This window comes from Balaenoptera physalus, assembly GCF_965194825.1.
Source record: "Balaenoptera physalus genome assembly, chromosome: 2".
NCBI lineage: Eukaryota > Metazoa > Chordata > Mammalia > Artiodactyla > Balaenopteridae > Balaenoptera > Balaenoptera physalus.
This window is the reverse complement of record NC_138883.1, coordinates 107,625,795-107,651,129: the sequence shown is the minus strand read 5'-3', so window position 1 is coordinate 107,651,129 and position 25,335 is coordinate 107,625,795. Positions and strand designations below refer to the sequence as shown.

At 38.3% G+C, this 25,335-nt stretch overlaps 1 protein-coding gene across 7 annotated transcripts in view; it reads right to left on the bottom strand.

The window, feature by feature from the left end:
• TLN2 (talin 2) overlaps positions 1 to 25,335 on the bottom strand; it is a 447,219-nt gene that overhangs the window by 155,524 nt on the left and 266,360 nt on the right. For all 7 annotated transcript variants that reach the window (XM_082444639.1, XM_082444638.1, XM_082444643.1 and 4 more), the window contains 5 exons: positions 23,319 to 23,382; positions 22,206 to 22,310; positions 6,522 to 6,677; positions 1,786 to 1,887; positions 970 to 1,046 (listed from right to left, as the gene is read on the bottom strand). In XM_082444639.1, the coding sequence (XP_082300765.1) occupies positions 970 to 1,046; positions 1,786 to 1,887; positions 6,522 to 6,677; positions 22,206 to 22,310; positions 23,319 to 23,382 (504 nt within the window). The remainder of the gene's footprint in view (positions 1 to 969; positions 1,047 to 1,785; positions 1,888 to 6,521; positions 6,678 to 22,205; positions 22,311 to 23,318; positions 23,383 to 25,335) is intronic.

Genomic DNA, 25,335 nt, shown 5'->3' with positions numbered 1-25,335 from the left:
AACCTCTAGGAGCTTCGGTTTCCTCATCTACGAACTGGGGATGATAAAATCTAGCCTACCTCTTCCACAAGGGGATGTTGCTGAGATCAAGTGAGACAGCAAGATGGACACACACAATAAAGTACAGACAAGAAAAGTTATTACTGCAATGCTCTATTTAACATCAAGGGAGTAGCTGAATAGGTTTTGGTCAACAAGTCTCACTTATTAAATGTTACTTAATTTTAATAAATCTCAGTTTCCTCATTTATAAAATGGAGCTAAATTGAGATTATTCTGAATTTAAAATGATGATCATAGTAAACATTTATTATGTACCAGGGATTGTTTTATGTGCTTTATTAGTAACTCAATCATTAAATTCAAACTTATGAGGTAGTACGATCATTATTCTCATTTTATAGATGAGATGAAAGAGACAGAGAAAATTCATAATGTCCCCAAGGCCACACATTAGAAAACAGACCCCAGATTTGAACCCAGTAACTCTGGCTCCAGGGTCCAAGTTCTTTTCTTTTCCCTCTGCTGCCTCATGACATATGTATCAAGTGTGGCAGGTAAAAGCATCCCATAAACAAAAACTCCTCTACCGGCTAGGCCCCTAGCCCAAAGGTACAGAATTAAACTCAGTCTCCAGGCTCTGATGATAATGATGCAGTTTATGAGATTTAAATCAGAAATTCAGAACAGGACTCATGAAGTCTCACTGTGTCTAAAGATGGAATTAAGTACTACATCTTGTTCAGTGTCTCCCTGAAGTCCCCAGCCACCGCCGCCCCAACAAGACACCCTCAACACTGATGACAATGGTCTGGGGACCACACTTCGAGAAGCAAGACTCATCTATCTCATCCATTATCACCTCCTCCACGTGAGGGACTTCAGGGCAACAGCCCCAGAGCTGGCACGAGGAAACCTGCCCTGTATCCAGGGAGAAGGCAGTTCTCCAGTGCTCTTAACGATACTTACTTTTTGGGGGAAACGGACTCTTCTAACATAGTTGACTCCTCATCGCCCTCTAGTCCAAATCTATCTTTACTTTGTTTCTGAGGTAAAACAAGACAAAAACGAAAGTCAGCAGATCTTGACACAGACCCTTTTAAGAGGTCTTTTAAAATGAGCCACACAAGCAGATCTGTTAAGGTTTACCCCAAATTCCTTGTATTGGATAATTAATAAGTGATGGGTAAAACAAAGCAATAGTAATGTAAAAGAAATATATTTTTTAATATAGAGAGATATATAATATCTTCTGTGTATATTACTGCACAATTTTATACAGTTAAAATCAAGACATAGATATTAATATTCCGGTAGAACTTGGCTGTTTTTGTGGGCTGTATCTTGAAGCCCTAGGAAAGGTATACCACTATGGCATATAACCACCCATTAAAATAGGTTAAAAAAGAGAGAGAGAGAGAGAGAAGAAAGAAAAAGAACATCTTCAGACCTTCAAGACAGTTTCTATAGAGGCTGGAAAGCATAACAATTATCTAGAGAGGAAGATGCAGAGGGGTTAGCCAGGCTCATTCATTAGCTAAATGATGCACTATTGCTCATGACCTGGCAGTCAATGACACAAATATGAGCTGCAGCAAAATCAGAAATTATCCTAGGATATGAGGTCAAAGACTTCACACTTAACCAATCTTAATGTTAAAGATTCAATTAGTGAATCAAGTACTTTACATGAGGTGTTGTTTGTTTGTTTTTCAGTTAGCTTCATCATCTAAACTGAGTCTTTTAATAAAGAAGTGTTGTCCAATTTGCATCAGTATTAAATACCTTTTTGAGGATGATGTCAATGTAGCCTGCAATCAGCTGGGATATTTGCTCTCCCTCAGTGGTTTGTACTGAATAGTAGCTTTCCTGATACTCCCCAAAATCCTGGGGGGACAAAACCCACATTAGAAGAAATACAGCACATCAGCAGTTTTAAGGGTGAGGGGGTCCAGCTTTGGAACAAGTTCTGGCATGGATTCACTTTTTCTTGCTTGTCCCCTCTAAATATAACTGAACACCCTAAAATTTACTCAACAAGCAATGGTAAAGGGCTCTGAAAGCTGGAAAGGTGGATTGGCTGGTGACCTCAGGACCTGAAGAACCACAATCTGATGAGTTCCTGAGTTTTGTTTTAGATCCCATACCCCCAAGACTGGGTGCTGGAGAGGGCTGAAACTTGGAACGTCCAACAGGAAGTTCCCAAAAGCCTATTCTCTTTGGCCAAGGGACCAGGAGAGGGGAAGCCCAACAGAGACCTAGTTGGGAGCCTCACACAGCTCCACAACCTAGGTTGTTGCTCACCACCACCTGCAAAGCAGTGACAGTCTGGCCATCCCAGGCCGTGCTCCACAACCCAGGCAGGCAGGTGATCTGGTCACTTTGCAGCAGTGGCCACAGTGAAGCCCTGTGTCTCCCTCCCCTCCACCCAGTGGCATAAGTAGATTCAGGCTCAGTAGCTTCTGCCTCCCCTAACAAAGGTCATCCAGAAATAGCACATGGCCCAAGGAAGTACCTTCTTCCCCCACACCCCCAGCACCAACAGGCTTTGAGCAGGAACCCCAGCAGAGTCAGAAGTACAAAGCAATCCAGAATAGCATTGCAAGGGCTTAGGAAATAAACTGCCATTGCAACCCAAGTCCACAAAGACTTGAACACTAGAACACTACACACTAAACCTAAAGCCAGAACACTACACACTAAACCTAAACAAGGTGACTGTCTGCTACAACAGAAGATATAAATAAGATCAAGAGTTTCCTAATATCATAACCAAAACGTCTAGGATATAATTGAAAATCACTATTCATGTCAAGAACCAGGATAACTACAATGTAACAAAAGATAATCAACTGATGCCAATACTGAAATGAAGCAGATGTTGGAATTATCTGATAAGGAGTTTTTGATTTTGAATAATAAAAAATGTTTCAATGCCCAATTACAAATTCTCCCAAAACAAATGAAAACAATAGAAAGATTCAACGAAGAAACCCAAGTCATAAAAAGGAACCAAACTGAAATTTTAGAATTAAAAAATGCCATAACCAAAGTAACACCCACAGGATATAAACAGTAGTATGGAAATGATAAAGAAAAGAATCAATAAACTTGAAAACAGATCAACAGAATTTAGTCAAGTGAAACAACAGAAAACAGACAAAATAAAACAGAACTTCAGGGATCTGTGGAACAATTAAAAAAAAGACCTAATGGGAGTTCCCTGGTGGCCTCATGGTTAGGATTCTGGGCTTTCACTGCCACAGCCAGGGTTCAATTCCTGGTTGGGGAACTGAGACCCCACAAGCCATGTGGCATGGCTGGAAAAAAAAAAAAGAAAATGAAAAGACCTAACGTCTGTATCATCAGGAACACTGAGTAGAGTGTGGGACCAAAAAAAAAAAAAAAAAACGTATTAAAAGAAATAATGGCTGAAAACGTCTCTGAATTAGTGAAAGACATAAACTTACAAATTCAAGAAGCTAAGCAAACCCCAAAATAGAATCAACCTAAGAAACCCACCCCAAGAACTTCTGAAAACTAGAGAAAAGAAAATCTTAAAAACATCCATAGAAAAGCAACATATTACCTACAAAGGAATACCAATCCGATGACGGAAAATTTCTATTCTGAAACCACAGAGGCGAGAAAGAAGTAGAATGACACTTCTCAAGTGCTAAAAGAAAAGAACTGTGGATCTCAAATCCTGTATCTGGAAAAATTAACCTTCATGAATGAAGGGGATATAACATTCTCAGATGAAGGAAAAATAAGAATTTGTTGATAGCAGACCTACCTTTAAAGAATGGCTAAAGAAAGGTCTCCAAACATAAAGAAAATGAAAACAAAAGAAGACTGGGAACTTGAAAGAGAAAGAACAATGAGATGGATAAAAACAGAAGTAAATGTAACAGACTATCCTTCACCTCATGAGTTTTCTTCAATTTTATTTTATGGTTGAAGCAAAAGCTATAACACCATCTCATGTAGTGGTCAATGTATACAGAAGAAATATTTAAGCAATTATACTCAAAAAGTGTGGAGTGTAAACAGACCTAAATGGAAGTAAAGTTTTTATATCCTATTTGAAGTGGTGAAACATTGATGCCAGTAGGTGGTAATTAATTTCATACATATATGATAGTATCTAGAATAATTACTAAGAGCACTATGCAAAGAAATATGCTAAAAATATTATAAATAAAAATGGAACTCTAAAAAAATGTTCAAGTAACCCACAGGAAGGCAAGAAAAATAGAGGAGAATAAAATAAACAAAAAAATTATAAAATGGTAGACATAATACCTAACATATTAATAATTAGCTTAAAAGATAATTGGCCTAAATACATTAATTACAAGAGTGAATTTTAATAAAAAGCACAAGCCAACTCCATGCTCTCTACATGAAATTCATTTAAAACCTAACAATATAACTAGGTTTAAAGTAAAAGGGTAGAAAAATATAACATTCAAACACCTAATTTAAAAAAGCATGAGTGGCTATACCAATGTAAGATAAAGCAAACTGCAGAGCAAAATCTTTACTATGAACAAAAAAACATAATGATAGAACAATTTCTCCATTAAGAACATAGCATAATCTTAAATGTATAGATACAGAACAGCAGAGTTTCAAAATACATGAAACAAAAACTGATAGAGATGAAAGGAGAAATAGACAAAATCCCCACTTGCTGTTGGGAACTTCACTCTCAGGAATTGTCAGAATTACTAGACAGAAAATTAACAAAGGTATGTAAGACTGAAATACCACCAACAGCTAACAGGATCTAACTGGCATTTATAGGACACTACACCCAACAGCAGAATGCACATTCTTTTCAAGCACTCATGGAACATTCTCCAAGAATGATCATATCCCTGTGATATAAAACAAGCCTTAAAATACTACAAATTGAAATCATACAAAGTATGTTCCATGAACATTAACAGAATCACAGTACATCTCATTGACCATAATAGAAACAAACTAAAACTCAATAACAGAAAGACAACAGGAAAATCTCTAAACACTTGTATATTAAATTAAAGCTGGGTAGGAAGGAAAGAAACTTTACAGGTTATAAGCTTTAATCCAACTTTAGTAAAAACATTGATATTTGTTCTCTCTTTCGCTTCAGGTAGTTACTGCAATTTGCAACAGTTTTTAATAACTTTTTGTTTTTAAAAAAGCAGTACTTGGGTCTAGCTTAAAAAGACCAAGAGTATCAAAATGTATATAACAAAATATAGCTATCCCTGCCCTACACATTCCCACCTTCACTTTCCATCCCCCGCCCAACTACTTTGAATCCTTTTAGCAATTTCTTCTAGTATTTCTAAATAACATGTTTATATTGATTTCTTGATTTTTCTATTTTAGAAATGATCCGCAATTACCTACAATGGAAGATGAGAACTTAGTTCGCTAAGCGTGAACACCTACTTTTTAAGGGCCATGTAGGTACAGCTGTTACTCACTACAGGAGGAAAGAAGGTATGTTTTCTGAATATTCCTCCCAACTGGCAAGAGTCTATCAGTCAATGATCAAATTGGATAACTAATACTCCCACCAAGGCCCCTTCCTTATACCTTTTTTCTGATGCCCTATTATAAGATCTTGCCTAGATGCAGTTATTTCAAGTGTTCACGAGAGCTGGAAAATAGTACAGTTCAGGAGTGCTGAAGAAACTCACAAATTTCAACACTTTCTGATTTCTCTTATGGATTGATATGCACTACAAAATAATTGCCCTACCGATTCTCACATACCAATGTGGCTGGCTACAGTTAAGGCCACATGGTATTCTCTGCTAAGAGCAGATACTGAGATTGGGAGGAAGAATTCAGAGGTTTAAAGGTCTGGAACAAACATTCTCCCTACTTTCCATGTATTTCACTTTGAGCATTTTATTATCATCGTCTCATTTGATTCTGACAACTCTGTGAAACAGGTATTACTACCCCTATTTCACAGCTGAGGACATTAAGGCTCAGAGAGGAGAAGTAATGAGCAAGGGCACAGAGCTGGGAATGAAAGCTGATTTCGAATGCTACCCCACAGTCTATGCTATTTCCACCATACAGCAATGTTCTCTTTGTAGGCAGGCTGGGAAAACACAGCTTGGCAAGTTGTCACAAGTCTTAGGAACTCCTAAAACAACTAGAGATGAGGAGGGAGCCTTTGTATGGGCCTCAGAGTGTTATAAAGTTGCCTTTTAGGGTATACTAGGCATGGCATCAGGACCACAGAGACTGAGAATCATCCTTGACTGGCTCTTTCTAATTAAAGAACTCAGACAGACTTAGAACACTGGAGAGGAAGAGGTGGCCAATGAGACCCAGCTCTCAAACATCTCACTCACTTCTGGACCAGTGCCCACCCTTGCCCTCATGGACCCCCACCATCTGTCCCTCTCCAAGGGCAGGGAAACCCAATGGGCTTGTATTGTTTCCCCTGCCCCACGATATCACCCAAGGCCATGCTGGCCCACTCACTGCCTTCAGCCAGGCCCTACCAGTGTGAAGCTCTTGGGTGAGGCTGCCCAGCGCTTGACCGTGGTGAGTGGCCACTCCTGCAGCACTTCCTTGGTCTTTTCATCCACGCGCATCACCGAGTCCTTGGTGATCCCCAGCAGGCGAGGCACCAGCTTGTTCTTGCCTTTCATCTTTTCCTGAAACAGGAGGTACCAAGAGTCAGTGAGTGCTCTTCCTCTGAATACATCTGATTTTTCCAAGTAATCAGTGATCTTGTGATGTTTTACCTATGGTCAACCTACAACACTGTGTTTCAAAAACAGGCAGGGCTATCGGAAAACCAGAATTTTAAGACTAGATAAACGACTCATAAATTAAAGGAATGGAAGCTAAAACAGAGCCATCAGAAGACTGGAAGGATCTACAAAGGCACACTTCCTGGAGACAGATACTGTCCAGGAGGGCAGTTTGTTCCAAAAACAGAGATTGTGACAGAAAAAAGATATCCAGAGAAAAAGAAGTTAAGGTGAACTCCAAACATTATCACTCCCAGTAGCCACCTCAGTGAGTAACAAAAAACGGTTAATGTGGAATTTAAATATGGCACTTTAGCTGTTTAGAATTAACTATAACTGCCAGAGTAGCATCTTCTCATTACTAAACACAGCCCTTTTTTTTTTTTATAATCACTGAAATATATTTCCATTTGGGTTCTTCATTTTGGTATTTTTTTATGTGTATCTACTGACCCTTAAAAATATTTTATGATTAGTTTTAATAAGTTTTTAAAGAAATAGTCATCATGCCTATTAAAATAATGAATCCCTACCTCACACTCATGCCACAAGAAATTCAAAAAAGGTAAATAATTTAGGAAGAACACATAGTTGGATATTTTTGTGATTTCTCAGGGGGAAATGACTTCTTAGCACAAAAGCTAAAATAAAAAAATAAATAAAGGAAAAGATTAATAGCTTTAACTATAAATTATATGGACTTTGATACATTTTTTTAAAAAAGAAAGAGAGAGTGGAAGAAAAAGAAAGAGACCTCACCATAAAGAAATTAAAAGGCAAATGACTGGGGAATAAATATCTACAATACTATGATAAAAGATTTCATACACTTTATATATTAAAAGTTATCATAAGTCATCAAACATAAGTGGCAAAGGACATGAACAGAAAATGTTTAAATAAGTAACTAGATAATAAGCAATAAGATAAAATTTTCATGTATATGTAATAGTTTTTAAAAAAAATTAATACTCAATTAAAGAAGGTATGAAGGGGGACCACTATTGGTGGGCATTTAAAATAGCAAAGCCTTTATGGAAGAAAATTTGTTAACGATTCAAAGCTTTAAAAATGTTTCTACTTTTAACCCAACTTGCTTTTCAAAACTTATTCAAAAAGAACTTATAAATGTGTATAAAGATTATGCTGTAAGAAGGATCAACTAGAGTTTATCACAGTGAAAAACTAGAAATAACAAAGTTCAACAACAAGAGATATGACAAATAAATTATGGTACATCCAAATAATAGACTACAACTATTAAAAATCATATTATAGGAAAACAAGTGGATTCATAATAAAAATTTATTCACATTAAAAAATTAAAAAGTCTGTACAGCATGATCCTACATGAAATAAAATTTTAAATAGAATTTTCAGAAAATTCATTACATGACAAAATGGTGGCAATGATCATCTCGTACGATTTTTTCGTGCACTTTCCCTTTTTCGAAAAACTTAATACACATTCCTATTGTTGTCAGGAAAAAAAGAAACTTCAAAAACTATTTGCAGAAACCTAGCAATGCCCAAACCACTATTACCAGAGGAATACACATATAAATTAGCGCAAAGTACGCAAGTATACACGGGTGTGTGTACAAGGGGACAGGCACTTAAAACAAGCCAGGAGTGTGACAGATACTTAACAATCATTATCCATTAATTTTCAGAGCATCCCCCAAATGTTGGCGGTGGTGGCATCATCATCATCATCATCATGCCAGTCTTGAAACGAAGGAACCAGCAACTTACCCATGGCAAACAGTAGTAAGTGATAAAGCCAGGATTAGAACACAGTTTTCAGCAGCTCAAAAACATCTCTGACTTCAAAAAAGACTGTCTACTGCAGTATACTACTTCTGATGGAAGCAATTAGAGAAAAGGCAAAAACACTCCTCCCAGCCCCTGTGGGCAGTTCATAAACCGTCAGACAGTGAAGGTCACGGCACACCTCCAGTTTCCTCCCAAAAGGAGGAGATAAAGGCATTAGGAATCTGTGTGGGTGTCTGAGGAGGGGGATACGGTACTGTAAGAAACTCCGAGTCCTTAGGAAAAACTCAGAGAAGAGTCAGATCCTTTGTGGAGAGGCCAGTTCCACCAGGGGTGATATCAGCGCAAGGTGGACCATGCCAGTTCACATCACTTGGCTTCAGGAGCCACACAGATTTACGTGGAGAGGTTCCAGGCGGCTAGTTTAGTCACACAGGGTTGGTACCAGCCCAGCTGCTGGCACCAGGAAGGGGATCAGAAATAAAATATGGTTTGCAGCTGTTGCCTTCCTCCTTTCAAATCTGTACTTCCCCAGTGAGGGGCTTTGGGGTGAGGGAATACAGGACCGTGATGGATTGCCCTGACTCCGGTCGAGATGGTTCTGGCCTGGGAGAGGAAACCAGAGTGAACAAGCAAACAACTTACAGCGGGCATTCCATTAGAAGGTCACGACTAGGGGGGAAGGGTATATAAGGAGCTCAGAAAATACTGTCACTCAGCAACAGAGACCACCATCAAGGGACACAATTATTTCAGGGCCTACCCGCAAAATGCAGAGCAGCTGGAGAAAGTTAAAACAGCGAGGGGCTGGGCTCTGTGCTAGTGATATAAGGGGCTCCCCTGACAGAGGACCTGCCTTAGACCCTCAGTGGCAGACCTGCATGATAGGAGAAGGTCCAGAGGCAATAAGGCTCCCCCTTCCTCTCCAAATCTCGAATCTCAGTCCACTCCACACGTCTCCTTTCCAGTCTTCCAACTACAGACACCAGCATCCTTTATCTCCAGGAGAAGCAAGCAGGCTAGGCAGGATGCAGTGAAGACCCGTCTCTCTCGTGCAGACACACGCAGACTGTGGGTGCGAGTTTGCCAGCTACCTAGCAACTTCTCTCTCGAGGCGGTCCTCATCAGGTTGGTTTTGTTTTGAGGATGTGTCGAGCTCACGTAACTTACAGGCAGGAGAAGGTATGTACTCTACCAAGGAGGGTCAGGATCTACTAATAAGCCCTGCTGCTCCTCTTTCAAGCACATCTCAACCATTACTGTGGGCTCGGTCCTGGCAGCTGGCTGTTATCAATCCTGCTCAGCCTCGGGCTCTTCTCACAGATGTGGATATTGGCTGATTCTGACATCACCTGTGCCTTACATCAGATTCGGACTTGGGTGGAGGGATGCCAGTGGGCTAAGCGTTGGGCATGCTTTGGTTCTAAGCCCAACTTCAATGTGGCCTAAGCCTGTGATCCAGCTGTGCTCACCACAGTTCTATGCTGGCTTCCTGCCGAAGTGCTGCCTTGTGTGCCTTGCTGTGTCATCAGTATGCTTTTTTCTTTTAGGAGCACGGCAGAAAGGGATGGCTGCTCCAAAGCAAAATGGTGCTAAAGACCCTGTTCATTAGCCATTTCTCTCCCTAAAGCAACTGGCAATCCATTTTGATTTAATTCATGATTCTGAGGTGCTCTGAGTGCCCTCTGTGACGCTTTTACAGTTGAGGGGAGAAGAGGGTCAGCTCCCAAGGTATCTCACCCTCAAGGCTCTGGTTGTGGTTGCAGGGAAGGTGAAAGGCAAGTTTATAACTCAGAAGGTTTCCACAAGGGTTTCCGGGAAAGAAACAAGATCCTTTGCAAGTCATGGGAAATGCCTTACCGTTCCTCATGGGGTTCTGAAAAACTTATCAAGATAAACTGCAAAAGGTTTCAATGAAAGAGGAAGACTGTAGATGTTTACAGCTCCCATTTATTGAGATCATTTGTGCAACAGTCCCCTTTTCTATATTACTTCCTTCAACCTCACAAAAAGCCAGCGTTCTAGGTGAACAAGCTGAGGTTTAGAGATGGAAGGTAAAGTAACTTATCGAAGGTCAAACTAAGTGGCAAAGCCAGAATTTCAAACCCAGGGTTTTCTTTTCGAAGGATATGTTCTTAGCCACTGAGAACACTGCCACATAACAGGCTCATTACAGACATCCTCTCTACTGGGGTCCGCAAACTATGGCAGGTACTAAATCCAGTTTTCTGCCCCCACCCCCGGCGCCTCTTTTTTGGCCTGAGAGCTAAGAGTGAATTTTCTATTTTTAAATGGTTGGAAAAAAAAAAAAGAGTAATACTACTTCATGGAACGTGAAAATTATATGAAATTGAAATTTCACAATCCATAAATAAAGCTTTACAGAAACATACCATGCTCATTTATTTACATATTGCCTACTGATTTCAGGATACAAGCACAGAGATGAGTGGTTCGACTAGCAAAGGCTAAGATATTGACTACCTGGGCCCTTTACTAAAAAAGTTTGCCAACCCCTGCTCTGTATCATGAACTCTAAAAGCCAATGAAAAGTTGGAGGACTCAAGGGCCAGGAATTAGGGAACTGTGAAGAGGGTTAAGGAGTTGGGATAACCTAAAATGTATCAAATATCCCTACATTCCAGCTACTACATTTCTTTACATACATTACCTCACTTAATCTTCACTAGAGCTCTGTAAAGAATTACCATTCCCATTTTTCACATGAAGAAAGTGAGGTTTCAGAAGGTTAAGGATGTCTCTCCAAGTCACGAGTTTCTGTCATTTCTCACATAGGCAATATTGCATCAAGAATTCTAGGCCAGTCTTCCCGACTCCAACACCCAAGCACTTTCTATTATAACAATATAAAATACAGTATGAAGTACCCTTGAACCACATGGGTTTGAACCAGGTGAGTCCACTTCTTTTCAATAGCTAATACTACAGAACTACATGATCCATACCGGTTGAATCCACAAATGTGGAACCGTGAATACAGACAAACTGCAGGTACAGAGGGCCGACTGTAAGTTATATGTGGATTTTGGACCGCACAAAGGGTCGATGCCCGCTGACCCCCACGTTGTTCAAGGGTCAACAGCATAATGCTCTGAATATTAGGACAAGATATACACAGATACAGAGGAAAATATGATGGAAGGACCTATAAACATATCAAACTAGTTCTCTCACAATATATACAGATCTGAAGGCCATGTGGTATGATTAAGTGTGTTTAATATCAATATTTACATTTTATAAATTATGATTTCATTGACTTATTTAATTTAGGATTTCAAATAGTCTATCCAAGTAGTGAATGAATCACTTTTAACCTACTTCTTAAATTATGCCAATAAACTTCCTTCACAATTTAATGGTATGTTCAGATTGGGGGTCTAGAGAAATCTGTTACTTATGCCTTTAAAACACATACTGTCGGGCTTCCCTGGTGGCGAAGTGGTTGAGAATCTGCCTGCCAATGCAGGGAACACGGGTTCGAGCCCTGGTCTGGGAAGATCCCATATGCCACGGAGCAACTGGGCCCATGAGCCACAATTACTGAGCCTGCGCGTCTGCAGCCTGTGCTCCGCAACAAGAGAGGCCACGATGGTGAGAGGCCCGCGCACCGCGATGAAGAGTGGTCCCCACTTGCCGCAACTAGAGAAAGCCCTCGCACAGAAACGAAGACTCAACACAGTCATAAATAAATAAAATAAATAAATAAAAGAACGTGAATTTCTAAAAAAAAAAAACACATACTGTCCCTTACCCAAACAATTTTGTGTGTGCATGTGCTATTCTGTGTGTGATGTCTTTTTACCATATATTCTAAATGGTTGCACTTATTTATACACACAGGTTATTTCATGCTGCTGACATATGTGTTGTAAATTTACCTGCTCTATTCACTGAATTTAAAAATAAACAACAACAACAAAAAAATAAAAATAAAAATAAACATAAAAATTAAAATGACTGTATATTGTTATAACATGTATAAGGATCTGCACACTGAAAATTACAAAATGTTGATGAAAGAAATCAAAGAGGATCTAATATCATGTTCATGGATTGAAAAACTCAACATAGTAAAGTTATCGATTCTCCCCCAATTGATCTGTAAATTCAATGCAGTACCTATCAAAATCCCAGCTAAGTTTTTTGTGGATACAGACAACCTTGTTCTAAAGTGTTCATGGAAAGGAAAAGGACCTAAATTAGCTAAAACAATTTTGAAAAAGAAGAAAAAAGTAAAGAGAATCATTCAGCTTGATGTTAACGCTTACTATACAGCTAAAGTGAACAGGACAGTGTGATTATCAGTGGAAGCACCAACACAAATCAATAGAACAGAATAGAAATAGAAATAGATTCACAGCAATGTATTCAAATGAATTTTGACAAGGATACAGAAAAAATCCAGTGGAGGAAGGATAGCCCTTTCAAAAAACAGTGCTGGGGCAACTGGACATCCATAGGCCAAAAATGAACCTTGACCTAAAAACTTCACATCTTATACAAAACAAACTCAAGTGGGGACTTCCCTGGTGGTCCAGCAGTTAACAATCCACCTTCCAATGCAGGGGACGTGGGTGCAACCCCTGATCAGGGAACTAAGATCCCACATGCCACAGGACAACTAAGTCCGCACACCGCAACTACTGAGCCAGCCCCCTCTGGAGCCCAAGTGCCACAAATAGAGAGAAGCCCGCATTCCACAAGAAAGATCCCACATGCCGTAATTAAGATGCGATGCAGCCAAATAAAATAAAATTAAACAAAACAAACTCAAGTGGACCATGGACCTAAATGTAAGATGTAAAACTGTAGAACATTCAGAACTAAACACAGGAGAAAATCTTCGGAGCCTAGAGTTAGAGCTCTCAGACGTAACACTTAAAGCAAGATCCATAAAAGTAAAAAATGATAAAACGCCCATCTTCAAACTTAAGAACCTGTATTCTGTGAAAGACCTTGTCAAGAGGATAAAAAGACAAGTTACAGGCTATGAGAAAATATTCACAAATCACATTTAACAAAGGACTTGGACCTAGGATATATAAAGAACTCTTAAAACTCAAGAGTAAGAAAAAAAATCTAACTAGAAAGTTGGTCAAAAAAATATGAACAGACATTTCACTGAAGAGGATATACAGATGGCAAATAAGCACAGGAAAAGATGTTCAAAATCATTAGCCATTAGGGAAATGCAAATTAAAACCACAATAAGATATCACAAAACATCTATCAGAAAGGCTAAAATAAAAAAAGAACAATGATAACACCAAATGCTGAAGAAGATGATAAGAAACTGGATCACTCATACTTTGCTGGTAAGAATGTAAAATGGTACAGTCACTCTGGAAAATAGTCTGGCTGTTTGTTATAGTGTTAAATGTGTTCTTACCATATGGTTCAGCAATTGTACTCTTGGGCATTTAGCCCAATGAAATGAACACTTCATTCTCACAATAACCTATACACAAATATTTATAGCAGCTTTATTCATAATAGGCACAAACTAGAAACAACCCAAATGTCCTTCAGTGATAAATGGCTAAACAAACTGGTACTTCCATACTATGGAATACTATTTGGCAATAAAAAGCAATGGACTACTGACACACATTATGACTTGGAGAGATCTCAAGGGAATTCTATTAAATGAAAAAAAACCTCAAAAATTTATGTATCATATGATTCCGTTTATGTAGTACTTTTGAAATAACAAAATTATTGAGACAGACAATAAATTAGTGGTTGCTAGGGGGTACAGAGACCAGGGGAAGGGAGTAGGGTGTGAGGAGAAGCAGGAAGGGGTGGGACGAGTGTATGGCCATAAAAGGGTAGCACAAGGTATTCTCTATGGATTAGAGTTCAATATCTTGACTACGGTGGTGTTAACACAAATCTACACATGAAAAAAACTGCATAGAACTAAACACACACACACACACACACACACAAGTGAGTACATACAGAACGTGAAATCTGATTAATGTCTATGAACTGTACCAAGTCGATTTCCTGGTTGTGACATTGTACTACAGTTACCATTGAGGGAAACGATGAAAAGGGAACTCTCTGTATTATTATTTATTTTTACAACGTTATTGAGATATAATTCACATACCATACAATAGACCTATTTAAAGTATCTAATTCAGTGGATTTTAGTATATTTACAGATATGTGCAACTATCACTACAGTCAATTTTAAAACATTTTTGTCACCTCAAAAAAGAAAAATCCTGTACCATTAGCTATTACTCACATAGGTCCCCTGATCCCACCCTATTCTTAAGCAATGACTAATCTACTTTCGGTCTCTGTGGATTTGCCTTTCTGGACATTCTATATCAATGGAATCTTGTGACAGGCTTCTTTCACCTCACATAACATTTCCAAAATTCATCCATGCTGTAGCATGGAGCAGTACACTTCATTTCTTTTTATGACCAAATAATATTGCACCTTATGGATATACCACATTTTGTTCATCTGTTCATCAGCTGATGAACATGCGGGTTGTTTCCACATTTTTGCTAAATGCAGCTATACACTTTCATGTACCAGTTTTTCTGTGGACATGTGCTTTGAATTCTCTTGGGCATATATACCGAGGAGCAGAACTACTAGGTCATATGGTATCTCTATGTTTAATAATTGAGGAAGTGCCAGACTATTCTCTAAGGTGGCTGCACCATTTTACATTCCTACCAGCAGTATATGAGGGCTCCAGTTTCCCTACATCCTCACCCATACTTGTTACTGTGACTTTTTGATTCTCTGAATTATTTTTCCAACTTCCTGTGAATCTATGATTATTTCAAAGTACACAGTTAAAAATACGATTCTGTTTATCTTTGTTGAAAGACAAACATTCACAGCAAAGAGTAATAATAATTTTGTTTTTCTTTTCCTAAAGGTATGCATTTAAAAAAATTTTTTATGTCTTACCACACTTCCTATAACTTCCAAAACAATGTTAAAGGGTAACTTGTTCTGATCCCAATTTTTACAGATTTCTCTCTAGCACTTCTCTGTTGAGTAGAATGCTGATGATAGGTTTAAAACATTCTATCCTGTTGAGGAAGTACACTTTTATTCCAGCATTTTATGGAAATTTTTATAATGAGTACCTGCACTTTATCAAACACCTTAGTGGCTTTATCATTTATCAAATGATCACATGATGCCATCTTTTCCAGCTTTATTTAGATATAACTGACATAGAACTTTATGTAAGTTTAAGGTGTGCAATATGATGATTTGATATATGTATATATTGAGAAATGATTACCACAGTAAGGTTAACACATCCTTCACCTCACAAAATTACCTTTTTGTAGTTGCTATGATGAGGACATTTAAGATTTACACTCTTAGCAAGAATATTAAAAGCAACAAATAATATACATGGGAACCCCCATAAGGCTATCCATTGATTTTTTCAGCAGAAACTCTGCAGGTCAGAAGGGAGTGGCAGGACATACTTAAAGTGATGAAAGAGAAAAATCTACAACGAAGAATACTCTACCCAGCAAGGCTCTCGTTCACATTTGATGGAGAAATCAAAAGCTTTAAGGACAAGCAAAAGCTGAAAGAATTCAGCACCACCAAACCAGCTTTAAAACAAATGCTAAAGGAACTTCTCTAGGTAGAAAAGAAAAGGCCACAATTAGAAATAAGAAAGTTGTGAAATGGAAATTCTCACTGGTAAAGGCAAACATACAATAAAGGTAGGAAATCATCTACACACAAAGCTAGTAGGGAGGACAAAAACAGTAAAATCGTCTGTATCCACAATAAGCAGTTAAGGGATACACAAAAGAATTAGATGTAAAATATAATATCAATAACAGTAAGCGTGAGGGGAGGAGAGTACAAATGCAGGGTATCTAAAATGCATTTGAAATTAAGAGATGAGCAACTTAAAACAAGCAGGTATATACATACGCTGCTATACAAAAACCTCATGGTAACTGCAAGACAAAAATCTGTAATAGATATACACACAAAAAAGAAAAAGGAAGCCAAACCTAACACTAAAGATAGTCATCAAATCACAAGAGAAGAGAACCAAAGAAGGGGAAAAAAAGACCTACAAAAACAAACCCAAAACAATTAACAAAATGGCAATAGGGGGCTTCCCCGGTGGCACAGTGGTTGGGAGTCCGCCTGCCAGTGCAGGGGAGACAGGTTCGTGCTCTGATCCGGGAAGATCCCACATGCCGCGGAGCGGCTAGGCCCGTGAGCCACAACTACTGAGCCTGCGCGTCTGGAGTCTGTGCTCCGCAGCGGGAGGTGCCACGACGGTGAGAGGCCCGTGCACCGCGATGAAGAGTGGCCCCCGCTCGCCGCAACTGGAGAAAGCCCTTGCACAGAAACGAAGACCCAACACAGCCAAAAATAAATAACTAAATTAATTAATTTTAAAAAAATGGCAATAGGAATATACATATTGGTAATTACCTTAAATGTAAACAGACTAAATGCTCCAGCCAAAAGACACTGACTGGCTGAATGGATACCAAAACAGGACCTGTATATATCCTGCCTACAAGAGACTCACTTCAGATCTAGAGACACATACAGATTGAAAATGAGGGGATGGAAAAAGGTATTCTAAGCAAATGGAAATCAAAAGAAAGCCAGAGTAGCAACACTTAGACAAAAGAGACTTTAAAATAAAAACTCTTACAAGAGACAAAGAAGGACACTACATAATAATCAAAGGATCAAATCAAGAAGAAAACACAATTGTAAATATATATGCACCCAACATAAGAGCACCTCAATATAAAAGGCAAATGTTAACACATATAAAAGGAGAAATTGACAATAACACAATAATACTGGGGGACTTTAACACCCCACTTATATCAATGGACAGATCATCCAGACAGAAAATCAATAAGGAAACACAGGCCTTAAATGACACACTAGACCAAATGGACTTAATTGATATTTGCAGAGCACTCCATCCAAAAGCAGTAGAATATACATTCTTTTCAAGTGCACATGGAACATTCTCCAGGATAGATCACATGCTGGGCCACAAAGTGAACCTCAGTAAATTTAAGAAAATGGAAATTATATCAAGCATCTTTTCCGACCACAACACTATGAGGCTAGAAATTAACCGTAAGGAAAAAACTGCAAAAAATACAAACATGTGGAAGCTAAATAATATGTTACTAAACAACCAATGGATCACTGAAGAAATCAAAGAGGAATTTAAAAAATACTGAGAGAAAATGAAAATGAAAACACAACACTCCAAAAAAATAGTTATTAAAAAATTTTTTTAATAAAAAAATTAAAAAAATTTACTCTCTTAGCAACTCGCAAGTATATAATACAGTATTGTTAACTACAGTCACCATGCTGTACATTAGTTCCTCAAAAGGTATTCCTCTTAAAACTCCAAGTTGGTGTGCTCTGACCAACATTTACTCATTTCCTCACCCCAGCAACCACTAACCTACTGTTTCTGTGACTTTGGCTTTTGAAAATTCCACGTATAAGTCAGATCATACAGTATTTGTCTTTCTCTGATTTATTTCACTTAGCATAATGTCCTCAAGTTTCTTTTTATTTATTTTTTAACATCTTTATTGGAGTATAATTGCTTTACAGTGGTGTGTTAGTTTCTGCTTTATAACAAAGTGGATCAGTTATACCTATACATATGTCCCCATATCTCTTCCCGACCTCAAGTTTCATCCATGTTGTTGCAAATGGCAGGAATTTCTCTTTTATGGTTGAATAATGTTCCACCGTATTTACCTGCCACATTTTCTTTATCTATTCATCTGCTGGTGGACAGTTAGATTGTTTCCATATCTTGGTTATTGTAAATAATGGTGCAAAGAACAGAGGAGTACAGATATCTCTTTGAGCTTGTGATTTCAATTCCTTCAGATATATATCCAGAAGTGGGATTGCTGGATCATATGGCAGTTCTGTTTTTAAATTTTTGAGGACCCTCCACACTGTTCACCACAGCAGCTGTACCAATTTACATTTCTACCAACAGTGCACAAGGACTCTCTGCTCTCCACATCCTTGCTAACCCTTGTTATCCCTTGTCTATTTTTTATAACAGGGGTGAGGTGATATCTCCTTGTGGCTTTGATCTGTACTTCCCTGATGTTAGTGATGCTGAGTACCTTTCCATGTACCTCAAGGCTATCTGAATATCCTCTTTGGAAAAATGTCTACTCATGTTCTTTGCCCATTTTAATTGGATTATTTGGGGTTTTGTTTTTGTGGGGTTTTTTCGCTATGGAGTTATAAAGAATTGCTTATATATTTTGGGTATAAACCCCTTACCAGATACATGGTTTGCAAATATTTTCTCCTTTCTGTAGGTTGCCTTTTTCTTTTGTTGTTTCTTTTGATGTGCACTAAAAAACTAAAAAACTTCTTTTGAAGTTTTTTAGTTTGATGTAGTCCAACTTGTTCGTGTTTGCTTTTGTTGCTTGTGCTTTTGACGTCATATCCAAAAAATCATTGCCTAGAACCCTGTCAAGGAGTTTACCACCTATGTTTTCTTCTAGGATTTTTACAGTTCTATGGCTTACACTTAAGTCCTTAATCCATTTTGAGTGAATTGTTGTGACTGATGTAAGATAGAGGACCAGTTTCATTGAATCTATAGATGGCTTTGAATAGTATGGACATTTTAATAATTTTAATTCTTCCAATCCAAGAACACAGGATATCTGTTCATTTACTTCTTCGATTTCTTTCATCAGTGTTTTAACGTTTTCATCATATACATCTTTCACTTCCTTGGCTTAACTTATTCCTAAGTATTTTACTGTTTTTTATGCTATTGTGAATGAGACTGTTTTCTATATTTCTTTTCTAGATAGTTCAGTGCATATGATGTCACCTTATTTGACCTGCTGATCTGATTTATTAGATATATTAATTCATAATATTGCATTATTCCTGAATTTACTTTTAAAATAGGGCAAACTATGATCAAGTAAACTCTATCAAAATCAATTTAAAAATAAAATGTACACTAAATAAGACCATTGAGCAAAAAATTGAAATTAGCAGTGTACTCACTTTTATAGTGACAAAAAAATAAAAGTAATGAAAAACAAAATTTGAATGTCTAACATGTATATGAAAGCTGTCAGTGCTGCCTATCTCCTGACCCTAGCCTTCCTTCAAAGAGATGTAATTTTTAAAAAATGAAAAGGAAGAAAGGGAGGGAGGAAAGGAAGAAGGAAGGAAATTTGCATTACTTTCTTACTTTGCCTTAAATACTTCTGTAAAAGAAGAGTTTTCATTTGACCAAACCTGCAAGACCTTGCAATAACCATAAGATATGTGTTTCACCTCTAATTGTCCTACTAGCCATGGACAGATTCTTCCCAGACCCTAAATTATATTTGGAGAACAAATTTCTCTTTTCTGGAACTTGTTATTCAATGTCTCTTTTTAATTACATGCAGACTGCTGTGTGCTATGTATTTTCCTAAATTTACTGACCTTTATGCACAACACTGAAACTGACTCTGTGTGAAGTTTGATGGTATTAATAGAAAACAATATGAATTTGAGACATACATTTCATATAGGAAGGACTAGAGAAAAACTCAAACCCACACAACCATGGAAAATGATGCCAGTATCCTTGGAGATGCTGAAAAAGACTTAATCTTTGTGAGGTATTAGAACTCATCAGAATAATAAATGAAAAGCCAGGACTTCCTGGTGGTGCAATGGTTAAGAATCTGCCTGCCAATGCAGGGGACACGGGTTCAAGCCCTGATCAGGGAAGATCCCACATGCCACAAAGCAACTAAGACCGTGCACCACAACTACTGAGCCTGCGCTCTAGAGCCCGCGAGCCACAACTACTGAGCCCACATGCCACAACTACTGAAGCCCACGTGCCTAGAGCCCGCGCTCTGCAACAAGGGAAGCCACTGCAATGAGAAGCCCGCGCATGGCAACAAAGAGTAGCCCCCGCTCACTGCAACTAGAGAAAGCCTGTACGCAGCAACGAAGACCCAACGCAGCCATAAATAATAGATAAATAAATAAATAAATAAATAAATAAATAAATAAATAAATGAAAAGCAGACTTTTCTTCTAAAACAAGCAGATCTCACCATGTACTCATGGTGGGGGTGTCGGGGGTGGTAGGATAATGAAAGCAGGTGAGCACATATCAAATGGGGCCACCCTAGGTAAGTCAGCATAGCCCATGGCCTGGGAGCACAGGCTTTTAAGTCAGAGAGACCTGAATTCAAGTCCTACCTTCTACAGTTACTAGGCTTATGGTCCCAGCTGAGTCATTGATCTTTCTGGCCTTGATTCTCATTTATAAAAAGAAGATAATAGCAGTAATTCTGCCATTGGGATGCTGACAGATTTGAATAAGACACACCTGACATATAATTGTTTACTGTTATTATTGTCATTATTAATATTGGGAAATTACCTAGTCATTACCTAGAATACCATCATCAGCACCATTCAAAAACTGATTGATAGTTTAAAACACACTAAAATGAAAAATTCAATTTCTAAATTATTTTTCTTAAAAACAAAGTGATTCACCTATGCTTTCTTTATTTGCAAGGGCCCCAGCATTTTCTGGTATAAAGCTGAGAGCTGTTTGGCTGAAATAACTAATCAGCATTAAACATACACCTTTTTTCCATATAATATCTTTATTTCCCTTTGCCCCAAATGAAGCAGCTTCCTCCAATGAGGACTGGAGTCAAGAAAAGCATCCATATCCTCGAACATTCTAGTAGACAGCAAAACTCCCTTCTTTTCCAGTTCTTTTTAGCTGTGGGAATAGACACCTCCTTAAACCACCCTGTCACTGACTTTGCAACTTCAGTCCCTAGAAGCAGCTGCAACACAGCTGGTAACACTCCCCTGGGCCTTAAGCAGTGCAAGAAAGTTCATCACATGGTAGAGCTTTCTCCAGGGTGAAGAGCAAGAGACAGGAGACCCAGAGTCACCGCAAAGCCAGTGGAAATAATGAAACCTATCAGAGGATGACTACAAGAGACTACGTGAGGTCAGGATATGAAAACGGGGAAGGAAGCTACTGGGAGGGCTTCCCTAGTCCACTCAAGAACACACCCTCTGCTTGCTCACAGGTTGAATTTCAAAGACCCACCTCTGTCCCTCTAGTAGGAAGGCCAGCAATTCCTAGGAAAACAGATCTGAAGGCCACAGAAAATCCCAAGACCCATCTAAAAGGATACAAATTAAGTACCGTAACTACCACATGAATTTGATTTGGCCTGCAGTGGTCAACAACCTTCACTTAGCCCAGTGCACTCTGGAAGATCTTAAGTGAAACATTCTCAGGGGAAAGTGCTAGCAAGTGAAAGTAAAGGCACTCCTTCAGGGACTTTATAGCAGTGACTGAGAGGAGAGCCAAGACACAGCTGTCCTGAGGCCTGCAGGCGGCCAAGCTCACTCACCAGCCTCACAGCTCTTACACCTCATGTCTGTCCCACAGCTCAACTCAGGTCACCCCTGCCCAGATGCTCCATGTGCAAATGCTAGGGGTCTAGACATGACAATCAAGGTTAACAGCAAACCCTTTAACAAAAGAGGTGGCAGAGGCAAACGCCCCCTCCATCATGCCCAACTCACCTTCACCAGGAAGAAGGACACACCGTACGTCCGGAGAGACCGGGCGAGTTTGACATACTTGACCTTGGCTTCTATTTCGTTCATCTCTCCACAGTTCTTGTGCTCCTACAAACGTGACAGAGGCAGGGACCAGTTACTGCAGCTCTGACAGCAGGTGGACTTTATGAGAGGTGTTATTCCACATGGTGTCTATGCCTTTGTGGATGCATGTCCCTGCTGACCGAGGGTCAGAGCACACAGAAAGTGTTAATGCACAGTTTCTTAACTAGAATGTGAGCCCAAATTCCCTATAGATTTCACAGTTATATGCAACAATTCATGCACATGCAGCATGGCAAGAACAGGGTCCATAATTGCAACCTAATTTTCAAAGGGCTCCACGTTCCAAAAGGTTCAGGACCAACACGTCAAAGGAGAACTAGAAAAATGTTCTTGTCCTGGGTTCTAACATCCAGGCAAAAGATAAAGTTTTCCAAAGAGCAGGATATATAAATGCCTGGACATCTCAGTGTGTGCAAACAATACTGGATTTAAAAAAATATGTTTTTATACACATGAAATTTATCTCTTCCAATTTATATTTACATTTCAATGCCAAAACACTTTGGTATTTTGGATTCACTAGAGTGATTGTTTCCTGGCAAAGTTGATGACAGGGCTTTTTTTTACTGGTTGCCTAGAATAGATAACTTTCTGAACTTTAGACTAAACCTGGATTTTAAAAAGACACCAGTTCCCAAATTCTGCGATTCAAAAAACAAATCTCGGGATTAAAAAAAAAGCTTCTTGAAGCGTCTTCCTCAGTGCATTTTAATGGCAACTTGCCTTGTTTCAATGCTTCCAAGATAACGTCTCTGAAGTTAAATGTATGCACATTTTTCTCAGAAGGGCTGAGTAACCTTTAGCAAGAAGGTATGGATTAAGATAATAAATCTGCCCAAAGTAGAACTGTCAGCTTCTTTACTCCTGAGTCACAAATCATTTATTATATAAGCAGAGTACATGCACGGGGTATGAAACTATCATGTGCAGAGGCCCCTCTTGGACTAATAAATGAGGATAGGCTTTGTGGATGCATGAGGAGAATAATAAAGTTCTGAACATTTCCAGTACCTGAAATATTCTCTTTTCAGCTCCTCTCTGCTTGATGTATTCTTTGGGCAGGAATTCCTTTAGACTGAGAGAGAGAGAATAAAAAAAAGGTAAGGCATTTATCATACTCTATGATGAGGAGGAAAGAAAAGAAACTTTTCATAAAACTCACAGTTAAGTCCCTAACTCTCAGTATTTTATGGTATAATTAATAACAGACAGCCATATCCCACAATGCTCTTAAATAAGATGCAAATATAAAACCAGTCTGATAAAAAGGGTCAAACTAACATATTTGAGAAGAAAGATTGTCCAGGATATATTGTAAAATGACAAAGTAAAGCGCCCAAGAGTGTACAGTATGCTAACCTTCGTGATAAAGGGAGGAAAATATCCTCCATTTTGTACTGTTAATGTGTATTTTTAAAAACATTAGAAGGATATATCTAGTACTAATAAAAATGATTCTTAATGGAAAAAAGGAAAAAACAGGGACAAGGGAACAAGAATGGAAATGAAACCTCTTAATTTTCCTTGTACTATAGTCTTCACTTTAGAACCAAATGAAATCACAAATGGGTAAAATGCAACACATAAAAATCTAAAGCAAATTGAAACAAATGAACCTAACAGTGTACGGAACCAACAGCCTAACTTTGAAAAACAGTCTTTTGACAATACCCATCCCCAGTGAGATATATCTTAAAGATAAAATGGACCATAGTAGACTTGTTAAATATTGATATCATTATTTCAAAACTAATATCTACTCTTCCCCCTAAATATATACACAAATACACACACTATAAAATTAGTATATTACATTATCTAAGTAGGTAGATATTATATATAATTAGGATAAAGTAAATGAGTAATTACATTAGTTGTTAGAAATCAAGATTTTTAGCATGAAATAAATAAAGCAAAAGAAGTTAAATGAAAACCCTGCAATATTTCATCTGAATGCAAATATTGATCTGCATGTCTGATTCATTTTTCTTTTTCCGAAAAAATTTTCTACTTGTGTCCACTGCAGAGGCTAAGGGCAAGGACAACCGGGTGGCAATAAGCCTCCCCAGTGCGTCAGCCAGGTGGTCTTCCAACACCATTTCCCGCTAAAAGGAATCCAGGATCCTTGGAGAAATGACTGATTCTAGCTTTGGGACAGGAGATGTATAAAATGTTCCTGGGGCTTCTTGTGCCTGAGGATCAAGGAAGTTATCAAAATGACACTGGACTGACATCAAGGGATAACCAATGGCCAAACATGGGGTGATTTTTAAAACCTCATACAAAAGAAGAGAGGACAGAACAATGTGCCCACTGACCAACTTCAACAATAATAACTCATGGCCATTCATGACTCATCTACTCCCTTACCCACAGGCCCTCTCACGGATTATTTGAAGCAAACACCAGACATCATATAATTAATTTCATGTGAGGGGCAATTGGAGCATCAGAAAGAATGAAGACTGCAATTGGTCAAAACATAGGTACGTAAAATTCAATAAAGATTCTTTGAAATAATCATTGATCACCTTAAGAGGTTGCTAGGGCACCAGCTCATACCGAAAATTGATAAAGGAAAAGAAACAAAGCTAATAAATGCAGAAGGAATAATAGAATTCCAAAATCATCATTTTACAACTCTTAATGAAATAGTCAATAGATCAAAACAAGCATGAGTGGCTGCTAAAACCAGTAACAAGTTAATGGTGGACTTTATAACAGAAGGATCAGTCTGATCCAAACCCAATGATCAATTTTACATGAGAGTGGGATAACCACACAGCATATGCCTTCTGACTGATATAACTAACAGCAAGTATACAGTACCACCTAGGAAGTATTCTTGGGAATAGAGAAAAAATAAGTAAATATATAACTGAATATGAATTTCATTAAGAATCTAAATATAAATCTAAGTTTACAAAAAAAGAAAAAAAAACCCTAATAGTTTAGAAAACTAATAGTTTGAAAAAAGAGAGAGAGAGAGGAACATGGTAAGAGACACTACCAGGATACAATGAGCCAA